The following is a 17,683-nucleotide window of genomic DNA, read 5'->3' on the forward strand; positions in this document are numbered from 1 at the left end:
AATTGCCTACCCATTTCTTCTCTTTCTTCTAACATTCCTAATCAAATCTTTGTTATACTCTATTAATAAACAAATAAACTCTACAAGGTCTTCTTATGTTGACTCAATAGTATTAATAATTGCTTCCATCTGTTTTCTCTGCAAGATAAATAAAAAAAATCCTCATCCATGACAGCTGCTCTCGGCCTGCTAAGCGAAAATACAATGTCAATGTCATCTTGGAGATTCTTAATCCAATCAGAAATGAAATTGAAACTGAAACAAATATCTGTTCAGAATTTAAAGCCTCTTGTTAACCGAACATGCCATTTCTTATTTAACTGCCAGCTGCTGAGAAATATATTCCTCTTCCCACATGAATGGGACTCATCTTCCAAGTATGCAAAACAGTCAAGAACAGAATATACAATGGGCTGAAGTTCAATATAATCAATAAAGGTCAATAAAAATCAAAGTTAGAGAAAAGAGTTCAAATAAGTGATTAAAAAAAAGTCTACAGAATGCTCAAGTTCAAAAGTGGTGTAATGACAAAAACATTCATACCAGTTTTAAAAAACAGCTCTACCAAGAGAAAAAAAAGACATGGAAGGGCAAGAAAATCTATCAGACTACAGGCTGGGCTTTCAAAATCTCCATGCTGACAAACAGAAATTCCTTAATTATGGAAAATTTCCAATTTTACTGCTTCATCAGAACCCTTCTTTTAATTTTTGAGGATAATAGCAGAAAGGGAGATTTAGATGCTTATCTCTTCTCATGTTATCCCCCTATGTTTTTTTATTCACTCAAAGAATTCTGAAATCAATGCTGCATTCAGTAAAAGTCAAAACACTTTATGGAGAAAGAACAACTTTTCCAGAAGGCTATTTAAGGCTCTATTGATTCCACGGATGGACACTATCAATGTAAAAAAAGGATAAAATTTACCTATTCAAAATTAACTTTTAAGTTTTCCTTGATTTTTTTTTTTAAACTAATAAAAGAATAAAAAAAAAAAAAAAGAGAAAAATGTTAGCTATGTTTTAAATAAAATAAAATAAAAATGATAAAATAGAAGATTTTTGTTGGCTGCATCTGCTCGGCTTTTCAGGTAAATCATATTAGCTTTTTAAAAATAAAAAATATTTTCAGATTTTTGTTTTTCATTCATGTTTAGTGTAGGGCTAAAAATTGACATCTGAACATTTTCTGGAATGGAAAAATGATTGCAGATCTCTTCAGGGATAGAGAGATCTAATGTATCTTAGCTAATGTTAGTGGCTACAAACAAAGAAGCATTAAGAAAGATGATGTAATTGATCCAATCCATCCTAGATTTAGAGTGGGATTTCAGTCATCTCGAATTTAGGCCTCTGTGCTAAGCTGGTACCTTAGACTTTATAAAGACCAGCAAGTGTGTCAGCTTCACAGGGTGTTCAATCCATGATAAGACATATGTTTCGATACAGAGGATGAATCTCCACCTGGAGATGCCTATTCTTCGGAAATAAAAAGTAAACTATATGCCTCCCTTTAAAATACATTGTGAAGTTAAATGATTCCATCTACTGATGAACACAACTCAGGTTTATCTAAAATCTACAACAATAGTTTTGAATTTTTAAATATTGTAGCTATAAAATCATAAAAAATAGAGTGAGAGAATATAATTAGAACATGAAGAAGATTTCATTTTAAGAAAAAAACCAACAACATAGAAAAGGCAATCATACTTGTGCGTCACTCTGACAGAGTTGGGTTGACCTATAGCAACAGTGCCATCAGCAATCATCATGTCACCATGAGCACCATCAGCTTCCTCTCTTTCTTCCTCATTTTCAGCATTGTGACGCTTGGTGATACTTTTTGTCTTTAACACCTGCAGTTCTTCCTCTTCCAGATTTATGTCATATATTTCACCTTCAAATTCCACAGACAAGGACCGGGTTTGGCGAGTGTGAACAAATCGGGGTTTGTATTCTGAAGCGGAAGGAAGAAACATTCCTAGTTCCATATACATGTCTCCATGGCTTGTGCCATGAACACAAAACTTATTCCAAAGACCAAGAATGCTGTTCAGTAAAAACAGCTTATTTTTTTCCTGTGGCTTTAGAGAAACTTATTTAATGATTTTTTGATACGTTGGGGCCCAAACTTTCATGAGTATCATGACATTTCAATTGCTTCAAGGTTTGCATTTCATGCTGGTCTGACCCTATGCCACAGTTAGCATCTATATCTCTAAATAAAATCAGTATCTCAAAATTCAGATATATAGAAAGAGACACTCAAAAAATCAGACCACAGGATTAGAAAACACTTTAGAAAATGAAACAGTTCAGTACTGTGCAACAAGGTCAACACCTGTAAATTGCCATGTGACATAAGTTTGATTTATGCTTTAGAATAAAAATTACTTTTTAAAAGGATAAAACCTTTTCATTTTTAAAGGTAGGCATTAAAAAGACAAGAATCCCTCATACATCAGTGTATATGTACCAATATGTATCTATTTACACTTCAACATACAAACAATCTTTATTTCGGTGTACAAGACAAAGACCACAAAAAACTTGCTGCTTTGTAGAGCTACAGTGAGATTTATTGTGTCACTTCTAACTGTTGAAAGCTCGGACCTTAATAGGGTTACAGCTCTTTTAGTTGCTGTGTATATGAGTCAGATTAATTAAAACAATTAATTCTTTGAGGGTTTTAAAATGTTCTGGACAAGAATACCTCTGTTTGGGTTCCGTCTGGAAGACCTTTACACTTTTTACTTCTTTTATTAAATGCACTTGTCCCAAATCAAGCTGAAAAAACCCAGTCAATACCATAGCAAAGAATGTTCTGTCTAGCAAAACCACACACACACACACACAGAGCCCTAGAAATACATAATTCAGCTTTAAAAAAACAGTTATGGGGCATTTCCTTTTGTTAAACCTATGCTGAGCATACCTTTGTCACTTAACAGTTAAATAATAATTCATGCAGCAGAAGAAAACAGGACCTGTAGGAAAGTACTGCCTTTGGTAGGTAATGTCAGTTCTACTGCAGGTTTTATGTCAGTGTCTTTGAGACACTCACACTGAACCTTTCCTGCAAGAATCTTTTAGAAGTGCAGATAGTGAGCATTCAACTCATTCAACTCTTCATTCAAGCCACCCTGTCCTAAACTGTTTCAGCAGTTGCCTGCTGTTGGGTGAAAAAAAGCTTCCCAGTCAACAGAGACATTCATCTTCCTGAAGAGAAACCTCCTAGTTTCAAAGCATCTTTCTGATTTATAACCATATGAATCTCTAATAAAATAACGTGGAAAGATTCATAGGGTCAGATGGGACAATTTGTGGCATTTTAACAGCCTCTGATGTTACTACTTATTAATCAAGTGACTGAAAGAGTGGAATATATAAGCATCTTATCCAAGTGTCATTTAAAAACTTAGGCCTTAACTAGTCACGCCCTTAACAATGTCTCATCATCATGAGTCCTTCTGTGCTCTACTCACAGGTAGTGCTAAGGGGGATTTGGAGGAGGGAAGAGGTGTAAGAATGTTGTAAAAGAGAAAAGCATAAAAAAAGGACTTTTTCTGATGTATCCCTCAGATGTTTTCCATCTTTTCCCCACATCCTATCCCCAGGTCACTTCCTCCAGTTGCAATCCCCATTCAAGCCCTTGCCGGTGCCCCAGCAACATCTTCTCTTTCCAAGGTACAGGGCAGGTATCTCCTCTTGAACATATCACCTGGGGGAACATTCCTCGGTTTGAGAATCACCGTGGCAGTCTGTGACATGCAGGCTTCTCAGCAGAGGCCTGCTTGTACACACTGTGAAGTTCCTTAGATCAAACTAAACAAATGGAAGAAATTATTTCAAGGCAGCATTTTGTCTGAATGAGACGACTCAAGACAGACAATATTGTGGTTGAATGTACAAAGAATACCAGGGATTCTTGTTCACATCCAGAGTGGGGGAGGCTTTAAATCAGGAAATATTTTGAATTATATTGACATTATTTTCTTATTTTGTAGACATCTGTGCAGCATCTTCTAACTTTTGCATTTCTCATACGACTTCACTATCTTCCTGTTTGAGAGACCCATTTTTATTTCATTCCCCCAGTATTCTAGACGGACAGCGGGAGGATAGAGCCTGCTCTTGAACAGAGTCTGAAATCTGGGTCCGCTTGTATTGTTACAGCTACAGAACTTCACTGTCATCGCTGGGCAGATAGAAGAAAATACTTGTTCCATTTAAAATAATAGCCTATTTAAATAAGCGTCTTTTGTAGAAATCATTACCAGAAACAAATCCAAGTGCTGCTGCCCTAAAGACCCTTCAGCCCACGCTCCACTAGAGGACACTGCAATCTCACTCGTGTCCCCGCGGGAATCCCGGTACCGACTTGCGGGGAAGCCCCACCCGGCGCTGTTCCAGCCGCAGCACGGCAGTGCCTCACGGCAAAGACGGCTTTGGGGTATCGCCAAACAGCATGGGAATCCGGTGATAACGATGCAAGGAAACGGTGGCTCTGGACATTTTAGCAGAGAACGGCAGAGATAGACCCGCCGATGTCCCCGGGTTGTCACGTCTAAGCAGCGCGATAGGTGGCACCAGAGCATCACCAGCATCACCAACATCACCAGCACCACCAGCCCCACCAGCATCACCGGCACCACCGGCACCACCAGTACCACCGGCACCACCAGCACCACCAGCGCCACCAGCACCACTGGCACCACCAGCACCACCGGCACCACCAGCCCCACCAGCACCACCAGCACCACCAGCATCACCCAGCACCACTGGCATCACCGGCACCACCAGCATCACTGGCACCACCGGCACCACCAGCATCACCCAGCACCACCGGCACCACCAGCACCACCGGCATCACCAGCACCACCAGCATCACCAGCACCACCAGCACCACCAGCACCACCAGCATCACCAGCACCACCCAGCACCACCAGCACCACCAGCACCACCGGCACCACCAGCACCACCAGCACCACCAGCATCACCAGAACCACCAGCATCACTCAGCACCACCGGCACCACCGGCACCAGCACCGGCAGCCTAAAGACTATTTCTCACTGTGATCCAAAGGATAAACACCGTGGTTATTATTATTGTTATTACAGAGGCAATTATGTAGACCCCCACCGCCAATTGCAGTTGCATTCACTAGACACGGAGGTGAAAGCAAGAGTATAGCAGTAAGCCAACCCTCTGCTAGCCATTTCCCCCTGCTTTTTGCCCCAGAGCCCGAGAGCTCAGCCAACACTTACTTTGCGCGTTAGGGTTTCTCAAGAACTGTCTTTGATTCTTCCTTTGCGTCCTGCTGTTTCGGTAATCAGTGTCTCCACAGTTGCAGTCTTTGTCTTTACCGCTGTATCCCCGGGAGTGTATGCTGCGGGTCCTTTTTCTGATGGCAAGTATGTCACCAGATACCTTGCACTTGTGAATTCGGAGTTTGCCAGAAGCATCCTCCGTGCACTGCCACTTCTGTGAGAGAGAGAAATGAAGATGTTTTCCCAGCAGCCTTCCCAACCCCTGCTACTTTCAGGTGTATTGTAAAACAAGACAGGCAAATTTCTTTAAAAATTAAGTAGTCCCTTAAATAACAAACTGAGAAGGGAAACATTTCAGGGACTGAATTCACTTACATTCTTTTCAACATCTCGCTCATGCTAGGCAAACATAAGCTTGAATGAAATCACTGGAAATCTGCATAAAAAAATACAACTCAGCCAAAAAAGATATATAAATCAAGAGTATCTAGACTAAACACATCCCTGAAAGGAACAAGTGAAAAGTCTTAATTTACTGAGCCACGGAGTACAGATGTCAAGGATGTTTTCGCCAACTCTTTTTTTTTTTCTTTGAAAAAACAAACTGTTTTTTTTTTTTTCTTTGTTCTGTGGCTTTGAATTTCTAACTGATTCAGGGGAAAATAAAAAATCCCCACAGACGAACTGGTTCAGTTGTAGGGTTCCTTGAAAAGAGAAGGACAAATTGTGGATGTGTTTTATAGAAAAATACATAAACCACTAACAACATGCAATTTATTTCCTTACCAGTGGCCGGTTAGGACCTGCATGCTAAGACATGTCCCCGCAAACCATGCCACTCAGACCTGCAAGCATTAATGGCTTTTTATATTTTACATGAGAAGGGAGAAGCCTGAAAGCTCATTATCCCTAGCCAGCTTCCCTACACCCAGCAGGTGCAAGAGAGGGGAAAAACCTTAGGACAGTAAACAAATAAATTTACTTGGATAAACATCTCTGGATAGCTAAGTCTTGAGATTTGTATTGGGCTTGGGAGAAAAAGGTGCAGTCTGGAAGGAGTATCTGTAAAAAGCATTGTACACATGCTGAATATCAGAGCAAGTGAGGGAGAGTGAGAGGAAACAGAGTTTTTTCCAGCTTGTCTGCACAATATCTGTCTGACTTGATTATCAACATTACTGAACCAGATGGAAGATTCCAGGTGGATTTTTCCAGTGGATCCCTCTGTCTTTATTTTTCAAATTAAAAAGCAACTGGGACTTTTATTTCTTTCCCACACTGAACTGTCTTTAAAAAGCTAAATGTCTTTTTTTAAAAAAGCATGGGTAGGTGCTGACAGATCAGAGCTCCTTTGCCTATGCCCAAAAATTGCCATATATGGCACTTGTAACACCCTGCACAAGCTAAGAAGCCTGTGAAAATTATAAGTCAGTTGTAGTCCAAATAACAATAGGGAGAAATAGAAATAGATATGTTTGTTTATAATTCTAATGTAATGCTAAATGACCGTTATCCAGTGAGTTTTGTTCTTTTGTGCATCTAAAGCCACAATGACCAGAGTTTGCATACAAAGCAATTAAGTTTGACTGGATAGTGTAGAGAACAAAAGTCAATCATGTCATTGGTAACTGGAACCTTTTAATTGCAGCTTCAGCTAAGTTTCCCTATAATGTGTCCTTTCTTGCTTTCCATGACTGAATAGCATAGCTTACTCTTGCCTCACTAAGAGCAAGCTAGATGCTGGTCCTAACGAAGACCACAACTTCATTTTTGAAATGGACACTAATATCAGAGCATACACATTTTGGTAGGTCTCTTCCATTAACTAAAGGCTGCTCTGGACTGTTTTGGAGGTGCTGTCAAGCTGACTGAAGAAAGAAGAAAGAAAACTAAGCCTCAGGTAAATTTGCTGACCCGATAACCTGAGGCGTGAGCTGATGTGGCTCTGAACCGCAGGGCTGTGTGAGCACTCTCTGGCCTAACACGTGGGCTGAGCTAAAAGATGGATCCCATGCTCAGAGACTTTGCCTGTGGATTGGTGTGACTGATCCCAGAACAGTAAATCATGTGTAAAAGGCTTGCACAAATTTGATGGCTGCCTGAAAAATTACACCCGTGCTCAGAATCTCAGTGTAAACATACACCTACAAGTGACAAGGTGACTTTCTACAAGTAAAGGTGTCTGAGAGCTATAATGCTTTGCAGGATTTTACTCTGTAATAGCATGTGCACTCTTCCTACCACAGCAAGAGAAGATTGTTACAGGATAAGAACTGACTGCACCACTGTATTTCCTGTGTTTATTGGGTACATGTTACATTTATAAACATATGGCACTAGTTTTTAATGAGTCTCAAAAGCACTATTTTGAAGTAAAATAAGTATTCTCTTTGTCTAACATTAATTATAGCAAGAGTTTCCAGGAGCGGCTTCAATAGCCATTTAGATAATTTTTAACAGTATTATGACTAACATTGAAACAAGACTCTCTGTGTCTAGTACAAGCTAATAATAGTTCTCTATTTAAAACAGGGATTAAATGTGATTCAGTTCCTTTTTTTTTTTTTTTTTGACTTTTACTTAAAAAAGTGTCATTATAAAGATGTTTCAGACTTCTAAGATGGAATTTTTAGACTAACTTTCCTGAATCCCTGCCCATGCCAATGTAATAAGGCACTGAGCATGCATTATGCAATAAATCCTAATGATCCTTCTGCTCATCTTTAGATCTATAAAATGCATTAATGCACATAAAAGAAGGTTCTGACTGATACACTGCTCTTCCCCTCTCCTGTTTTCTACCTTCCTTCCTGCTATGAATACCAAACTATTATTTGAAGTCCAGGACTATTAGGTTTGTTTTTTTGGGTACCCGATTAAAAAAACATGGGTACATACACAAACCAAATATGTCTTCATTAAATTTTAATTTGTACAATGTTTTCTTATTTTCCCCACGTTTATCTTCCTTCTCACAGTGATGTTTCACAAAACACCTAAATCCATCAAACAATTCACCGTTGCCATAAGAATTTGGGATAGTCCTTGCTTCTAGCTGCATGCTGACTTAGGGACCCCTGTGCTGATTTATTCTCTCCTCAGTAGGATAAAAGAGGACTAACTCAGAATTAAAAAAACCCAAAACTAATAGGAGAGAAATAGCAGGACCCTGCCATTTTGCTGCAACAGGCTGTTATATCGTTTCAGTCATGTTGAGAAACTTAACCCGTGTCAGCCTTTTTCCCTGTCATTGACTCATCTTATCTTTCTTTCATCTCATTTCATCACCTACCCTCCAGCAACTATTTCCCTCTCACCTCAGCTCCCCACCTCCGGTTTTCCTTCCGCCTCAGTTTAACTTTGGAGGGGAAGCAAATGTGGAAGGGGGATCCTTAATACCCTGACACCAAAGGAGTCCTGAAACGCTCCACCCAAAATCTGGTGGGACTGCCCCGCTGCGAGGGGCTTTGCTGGTTTACAGCCACCCCAAACCGAGCAGGGTCTGTTCTGCACATGCGCCTGGGGCCCTGGCTGGCTCCACGTGTGCCGGCTGACAGCTCTTCCCAGAGCCCTCCCTGCCCTGGCAGCAAACTGCAGAGGCAGCTTAGGAGAAGTAAAGGTGTAAAAGGACTGAGCATCCCATGAGAGACAGCTAAGGACTTTGGGTGTGTCTAGTTTGGAGAAAAAGAGGCTGAGGGCTGACCTCATTGCTCTCTACAGCTTCATGAGGAGGGGAAGTGGGAGGTGCTGATCTCTTCTCCCTGGGATCCCTTGATAGGACAAGTGGGAATAGTTCAAAGCTGCACTGGAGGAGGTTCACACTTGATACTAGGAAGCGTTTCTTTATCAAGAGAGTGGTTGGTCAAACACTGGAACAGATTTCCTAGGGAGGTGGTTAATGCCCCAAACATGTCAGTGTTTAAGAGGCTTTTGGACAATGTCCTTAATAACATGCTTTAGTTTCTGGTCAGTCCTGAAGTGGTCAGGAAGTTGGACATCTATTCTATTCTATTCTATTCTATTCTATTCTATTCTATTCTATTCTATTCTATTCTATTCTATTCTATTCTATTCTATTCTATTCTATTCTATTCTATTCTATTCTATTCTATTCTATTCTATTCTATTCTATTCTATTCTATTCTATTCTATTCTATTCTATTCTATTCTATTCTATTCTATTCTATTCTATTCTATTCTATTCTATTCTATTCTATTCTATTCTATTCTATTCTATTCTATTCTATTCTATTCTATTCTATTCTATTCTATTCTATTCTATTCCATTCCATTCCATTCCATTCTATTCTATTCTATTCTATTCTATTCTATTCTATTCTATTCCTATTCTGAATTCGGAAGCTCAAGCTGCTTTAATCTCTGCCAGACCTGAAGTTTAAACACATAAGTATATGTGCCTGATCATCAGTGGGGAGGCAAGCACTGGACTGCACCAGGACTGCAGCTGGAGCTTTTCCTCAGATGATGTCATTAGCATGATGTATTTTCTTCTGGGGGTAGAAGTTTGCCCTTATAAAGTGATTTCAAAGGCAAAGGGGAGCAAATGGGCTGGTTAAAATGGTATTGTTTGTACTTGGTGGCTTGGCTTTGCTTTGCATTGCTACTGGCACAGCTCCAGTTGTGACTTAGACCTACATGAGCGAGACAATGTACCTCAGGTCTCAATTTCATGGTATTAACCAGTTTGTGCTACAAACATTAAAATGTAGTAAGTCTATTTCATTAGTGAATATAATTAAGGTATAAAAATATACATTCAGCGTGAATCATTGTGCTGTGCTGCACTGTGAATATCTACTTAAGCAGGATTTCAAATCAACTTTGTTTAGTTAATAGACTGTGACAACTTTGAGAGAGGTTCTGCCCCTTTATACAGAGGGGAAATTAATTAGACAGTTCATGAAAGGTGTCTTAACAGTAGACAAGCTAAAGGTTTCTATGAAATGTAATTATCCGGTGTTTGCAGTAGACGCTTCAGTGTTAAATATCTTGTCAGATTTTATCACAAAACTATGAAACCCTGAAAAACATGCAACCGGAAATATAACACAGTGACAATATTTTTACAGGTGCTTTTTCATTTTGGTAATGTATGACTGACTTTGAGTATTATTGCTCAGCCTGGGGAATGTTAAGATAAGGCACAAAGAGGAAGACTTCATGAATTTAAACATGTCTTCAAGATCTCATTTCCCTTTTTTCCTGTTTCAAAAGGTATGATCTAAATTTGAAAACAGTTTAGATGAAGATACAACCATGGGCTGTGTATGTGTGTATCATTTTCCTCTATTAGTAGTAGCCAGATCTGGGTGAATGTCAGGGGACCTGATGTGATAATACTGGTAAGGGAGCCTGGTTTAGGGCTGTGCTACCACAGTAAGAACTGAGTCCTGGTTTTGCTTTCTCTGTGCCGTTCAAAGAGGCCGTGTCACGCAGCATATTGAAAAGTGCCCTGCAATTAGTTGGCTATGGTAAATAGTACAGAGCAACAGAAGTTTATTTCTGCTGAACTGAACCTGAATACTGAGAAATGTTTACAGGCTAAGGCCGTGTCCTCCAGGCGTTCCCACAGAGCAGTCATGAACCCTGGGCCTGACTGAGGATCCTAAATGATCCTGGAAATATTAATCTGTGTTGTTACATCTCATCAGTATTTAAACATTACACATGAGCACAGCTGTTTAACAGGGATAGTGTGCCAGGTTCGCTCAGGGAATTTGGAATTGCTGCATTTTTGTGGGACAAAAATCTCCTTCATTTTAGAACTGGGTTGATAGAGCCCGTAAGGGCAGATCCCACTTTTTGCACCACTCCCTCATAACTGGACCACCTTCTATTGAATCATGCACAGCTCCAGTGTCTACTGGCGTGAATATATTGAAAGATGGTTATTTATATACAGCCTTACCTGCTGAGAAAGTGTTCCTGAAAATTGCAATGGTCAGTAGTTCAACAGATAGGGAGGCAATATGTCCTATAAGAACTGATGTAAAAAGGGGGGAAATGTGTGACAGGCTTTAGAAATGCATTCAGTTAAATGCACAGGGACAGAACTACAGGAAAAAAAGAATGAAGAATTTAATCACTGCATAACAGAAATAACTATATGAAAATTGCCAGTTTTGAGTTACTTCACAGAGTTTAAGAAATGGAAGAAAGAGAAAATATTCTAGGAAGTTTACAGACTACACAATTTTGCATTCTTGATGTATAGAGAAGATTGATTTTAAGTGTCACAGTTATAACAGTTCTCTACTTTATAAAAAATGCATGGACTTCATTGTCAGCTCTAGAAGTGTAGGTACTTATGTCATAAAATATTTCACCTCCATAGCATTCTTTACCAAATCTATTAGCTTGTCTGTATTTACAACTCAACATCAACAGACTTCTGCTATTATCCAGTAAGTGCCCACCCTCAGATGCAAACAAATAGGAGTCAATGATAAGGATAAATTTAGTCTTTCAGTTATAAATAGCAATATAAATAATAATCTGTTACTATTGGGTCATATACATTTAATTTGCAGAGGACTTAGTTTATACTATATTTCACTGGGTACTTTAGAATGGAAACTGCAAAAAGAGAATCTCAAAGGAATACTACAGAAAGTGCTAAAAATGATTCTCACATAATCCATGTTTTTTGTCTAAACACTTTTGGTGTATAAAATTGTTTTTTAAGATGTCATTCTACCAAAAGGTCTTTCTGTTAGAGAACACTGATAAGATGGTGGTAAAAATGCTGAACACAGTTGTGCATTGAAAGAAATGAAACCACTGAAACCAGTGATCTTCCCAGACTGCAATCTCTGGATTTTATCCAGAACAGAGCTGGTAATTCAGATTAAGAATTTGTTACATTTGAAGAATTGTCAAATCTGGAAAGAGCTGCCCTCTGTTTAATAGGAAACTTAAATATTTAGGCTGAAATATGAAATACCATGATTTTAAGGATTTTTTGTAGAGATAAAGGAGCATATTTCCATGTTTGGTTTTAACTCACAAACAGAGTGGTATTTTAATAAGAGATATCATAATTTCTGGCAATTCCTATGAATTCTTGAGCAACTAAGTTTCAGGTATGTTTCTGTCAACTATGAAGGATGACTCTGCAAGGTCTAAAGCGAGCAATAGCTGCAAGAGCTATTCATTAAAGCACTGAGGTATGTACTTAGTTTTAAGCACATGTCTGGTCTCAAACACATATGTTTTATAGTGTACAGTTGCTCTGCTGAATTTTGATTGAGAAAAGGTGGTATCAATGAGCAGATGGCAAAGAAGAGCCAGCACTGAACAGATGTTCTGGTAAAACAAGTTGATCACTAGCGTCTTTCAACTCCTGCAAGAGTTGGGAGTTTGTTCTGAAACCAGGAGGATCCATGAGTGATGTTTATATGCCATATCATAATTTTAGTTGGGTTTTAGTGGGTGCTTGGGGTCTGGCTGTCAGTGGCTGGCCAGCCATCTGACACTTCTGGCTGGCTCTTACCAGCTTACGTGTTTTTATTCATACTCTGCAGCTGGTCATAAAGCTGACCTTTACAAATGTATGGTCTGTGATGTTTATTTTATGAGAACATAGATACTTGAGCCAAACCAGACTACAGCTAATAAGCCCCATTCTAATTTCCTTTACAATATTATCTGTAAGCTGATTGATGGCAAGTGTTCTTTTAGCATTACAAATGGATGTGCTTTTGACTGAATGCTGATATGATATTGTGATAAATATGAATATTAACAATAAAATTAAGTTCTTATGCTAGATTTTTAAATAGCAAAGGAAACGTGAGAAATAAGACATATGTACAGACTACATAACATGCAGTTTGGATCAGAGCCAGAAGAATCTTGCACATTTACCAGAGAGCTGATGCTTGGATTCAGCGACATGTCTCTAGTGACTACCTGTAAAGCCTTAAATCACTGTAAAATACACTGATACTTAATCTCACTGTACAGTCTTCAGGCATATTATCCAAACATAACATTATTTCTTTAGGGTGGTTTTGGGATACGTTTCCTCAGGAGGAAACACAATATTCTGTATTTCTAAAGCTGAGGTGCATGAAAAAAAGAGCACTGGGAAGGTTAGCGGCTACAGCATTATACCTGTCTAGCTCGGTGTGAGTCTGTGGGCATGCATGTCATACAAACACAGGCAGCACGATGCATTTTTCCATTCTGCCCACTGTCAGTGCTGGCGTGCTGGGGCTGGCAGCTGAGCACAGATCTTTACAAGTTTCAGACCTTTGCTTTTCACAAACTGGCAGGTAGTTCTAAGCAGATGGTAGGAGATGTATGCCCATAAAATAAACAGACCTGTGTCTGGGTTTGGTTGCTGAGTCATCCAACCTAAGAGCTGAAATTTTAAACATAAAGCTTCACAGTCCTCATTTTGGGAGGATTTTTTTTTTTTTTTAATTTATTTTCCCCTGTTGGAAAAATTTTACAATAAGGTTGTGGTTTGTGTTTTTGTAAGAGGATAAAAATGCATGTTTGGCTACAGGTTTGGTATTGATTATAAATAATGGATTGAACAGTACACTGGAGACACCCAGCCTATCAGTCACGAGACCTCAAAAGGTAACTGCTATCTGGGAAACAGTGTTAAGTCCCAGAAGTCTAAATTATGCCTCAGGAAAAATCCTATGACTCAGACTGGTGGAGAGAAAAAGAATAAATACTTATGAATTAACTCAACTCATTAATTACATGTTTAGGTAAGGGAAGAGAGAAAGAAAAAGTATAAATGAAAACACAGTTAACATGCTTTTATTTAATATTTGCTAAGTACCCAGAAGAATTTCATGGGTGAGAAGATGGAGTGAGTTCAACAAAAATAACCTGTCAGAGGATTTAAGAGCAGCTTGCCTCTAAACCTCCTGAACTAACATATATTCTCATCTCAGGTTATTTCAGTGGAAATCTGAGATGAGATATGTGTGATGATAAGGTTGCATTCATCCAGAGAAACATTTGTTCACATGCTACTATTTCGGCTCTATTAGAAAATTAACAAAGTTTCAGTTAAAAGTTCGCACCAATTGTTTCCCATTTCAAAAGAACAGCAGGGGTAGCATGTTGCAGATGAATAGATATTTCTATACTGTGTACCGTTTTACAGTAAAGTTGAGGGGGGAAATAGATATCAATGAAATATAAAAGAAAACCTGCAAACCATTTAAGTGCTAAACCCCATCAACAGTCACTACTAAACCAACCGGGCTCAATCAGGTGACCTCAGCAAGTTACACCACATAAACTGGTGATAAATTTGGCATCCACACCGCGAAGAAAACCTCCGGTTCCCATCATAATTTCTTGAGCTCTCTCTGGGATGCGAAGGAGGGGTCACAAAAGAAACTTCCACCCCACCCCAAGCCCCAAAGCTGAGAAGAGAGCCCACCCCGCTGCTGCTCCCACTGCGGGGGGAGTGAACCTGGCCTGGGTGTGATGGGACCGGCTGTGCTGCAGGTCGACAGCTGGGTCAGGCTGGGAGCCGAAATCTAGTCCGTATCCAAATACAGTACGGGCAGGTGACCCATAACTCACTTGCAAGATGGAAAAGATTAACAGTGCTTCCCAAGTTAGGAAGCTGAGGAGGAGGAAGAAAACTTCAACTCCTCAAGCCTGGGTATTAAGCAAGCAAGAAATTGAGAGCATGTGCGATTGCAGGAAGTAAGGTGCGGAGGTCATTTAGTCCAACCTCCTCTTCGAAGTAGGAACAACATTACTAGGTTTTGAGAGTATCCCTAGATGGATCTTCCGCAGCTTCCTGGGGCTCCAGTGCTTAAACATGCTTATGGTAACATTTTTCTCCGCACGCCTAGTCAGACTCTCCCTTGCTGCAACTTGTCTGTTGCCGATAGCCATCTTGCCGTGCACCTCCAAGAAGTGCCTGGGTCTGTCTTCTCTCTAATTAGCCATTAGTTGAAGGAAGCAATTAGATTCCCCCTTTGCCTTCTGTTCTCCTGGCTAAACGAACCTCTACCCTTCCTCAGTACTTCCTCCCCATCCCTGGGGTCCTCCGCTGGACTTGCTCCGGCTTCCCAGCGCCCCCCTGCTGATGGGGGTCCCGGCCCGCACATGGGACTCCAGCAGCAGCCCCCGGACACCGAGGAGAGGCGAATCCTCCCTTCCCGCTACCCGTTGTCAGCCGCGCTCTGGCCAAGGCAGCTCAGCAGGCGCGGTGCCCTCCTCCACGAGGGCTCGCGGCCGACCCGCGTTCACGAGTGCCGGCACGTAACTCAGAAGTGAGCGCAACCACGCAGCGGTGCGCACCTCCTTCCTGAGGCGTTCTCAGGGAGGGGAGTGAGCTTTTGGCAATGGGCCTCCCGTAAAGGGCGTTACGAGAAAATAGTAAGGAGAGGCTGCCCTACAGTGGGACTGATGCAATCTGTCAGTGGTACTGAAAAATCTAAGTAATAAAAAAATCGCGGTGAAAGTAGTTTAACTGAATTTTCAATAAGAATTTTATAACTATTTTTTCTTAATGAAAAAAGGCTTTTTTTTTCCGATTGTTTGTTTGTTTGTTTTTGGTAACCCAAAGCCTTGCTGATTTGCAGCTAAATGTAATCTATAATCTAAATTTTCTATCTCTCTTTGGCAAACAGTCTTTTAGAAGTTAAAAAATTATGGAATAGTTATAGCAATTATACAAATGTTTCATATTTTCTTTTTTACCATTTTTTAAGTTTACTTGGTTTCAGATAGACATTGGACATATAGACAAAATTGAAGTTTTGAAACTTCTAATTAAAAAAGTATCTCTACTACGTCAGGTTCTTCTTTTGTTTATGTATTTATTTATTTTTATTTAGAGATTACTTATTAAATAGAAAATAAGCTGAAGCAGTTATTTTCATGAGTACCATATCCCTGGAGATTTTGGAACTAGCAGGTCTCAGGATCACACCTCATTTTAATACAGGAAAAACAAATTTTCTTCCTCCTCAACTTCCAATTGTGTTCTCCATTTCAAATGAACTAAATATTGACTGAAGTAAATTAAAATGAAGAGCAAGCTCTAAATGTACTAGACATTACACTGGTGTATTAATTCCCCAAATGCTTATTCTTAGTTCCAAACATTTAGCAGCAACTTCCCACAGACCAGTAAGTTCATTATTTAAAAATCCGTTAGCAGTCACTCATTCTGTGAAGGCAATTTTAATTTAAGGTGATTTTAACTGAAACTGGTTAGAGTAAATGTAGGAAGCATTATAAACCATCATAATGAAAATGAATTTTTTTTTCTGTATGTGCACCTGTGTAATTGAAATTAAAGATACTAATCTCAAAATGGAAAACAAAATTAAGACCCACATAACAATATCTCCTCTTTCTCTTTTCCAAGAGGTACAAAACGACTAGGGCAAATCTGCTGGAGGAACCTCATATTAAACTATGATGCCTCATATTGCTCATTGGAAACCATCCGGGCTAAAGTAAAATCAGTTGGCCTACTAACTTTCAATTTTCTTTAAGAACTTTTCTACACGGAGAAAATCCTGCAGACACTTATTTCACACTGAAGCTGATGTTATTCCAGCGTCACTCTTTAAATTCTCAGGGCTGGCACGGGAGCGAATGGGGTGGGAGAAATGGGTCCATGTGCCGGGGGCTGAAGGAGTTACCACCCCTTGTGAGGGTCTATCTGACCCGAGGTTTCTGTAGGCACGTTTAACTCCGACATGCCTGAAGGAAGCCTTCAGGATGTTAGAAGTATCATCAGGGATGACTTTGGTCTCTTTGTTTAAGAAAATAATTTATATACACCAATGGCTAGGTCTGAAAATTGGTCTTGAAAAGGTCAGTTTAGCCCTGTCTTTCATTCAGCCCTGGGGGATGGCTGCCGGGCTCTGTGGAGCCGAAGCATCTTCTGTGTTTAAGGGACCTCGATGGGAGTTTGTAGGTGAGAGAGCCAATGTCAAACACCATGGCTCTTGTAAGCTCCTTGCTGGCTCAAGGCCTTCTCCCCCTGCCCTTTGATCAAGCAGGATTCCACATTATGGGATTGAAAGACAAGTGTACTACAGAGGGCTGGGAACAGGGCTGTGAGCAGTGTTTTGTACTGCTCCAGGTGTGATATCTGGTCAGGACACTTAACCTTTTCTATTCACATGTGGAAAAGTAAAGTTGTTCCAAACCTGTATTTTTGGCATAAATATAAGAAATAATTGCAAAGAAAATATTTTGGTATTTTAAAACTAAACATTTTAGCGTCTAACAGTCTAAATGACCCCATTGATCTCCTTTAGTTTTTATAAAAATGTTCAGTTTTTCAAATTTAATCTCTGTTTACAATGGCAGTGTTTGAACTCCTGAAAACTTTGCCCTTGGGTGAGACTGTGATATTGTGTATATCCCTTCAAAAGTGGCCA

The 17,683-nt window shown here is 39.8% G+C and overlaps 1 protein-coding gene across 4 annotated transcripts in view; it reads right to left on the reverse strand.

Moving 5' to 3' along the window:
• SULF1 (sulfatase 1) overlaps window positions 1–17,683 on the reverse strand; it is a 102,095-nt gene that overhangs the window by 12,349 nt on the left and 72,063 nt on the right. For all 4 annotated transcript variants that reach the window (XM_032995107.2, XM_032995108.2, XM_032995109.2 and 1 more), the window contains 2 exons: window positions 5,271–5,487; window positions 1,713–1,959 (listed from right to left, as the gene is read on the reverse strand). In XM_032995107.2, the coding sequence (XP_032850998.2) occupies window positions 1,713–1,959; window positions 5,271–5,487 (464 nt within the window). The remainder of the gene's footprint in view (window positions 1–1,712; window positions 1,960–5,270; window positions 5,488–17,683) is intronic.

This window comes from Tyto alba, unplaced genomic scaffold (genome assembly GCF_018691265.1).
Source record: "Tyto alba isolate M040663 unplaced genomic scaffold, T.alba_DEE_v4.0 Super-Scaffold_9, whole genome shotgun sequence".
Classification (NCBI taxonomy): Eukaryota; Metazoa; Chordata; class Aves; order Strigiformes; family Tytonidae; genus Tyto; species Tyto alba.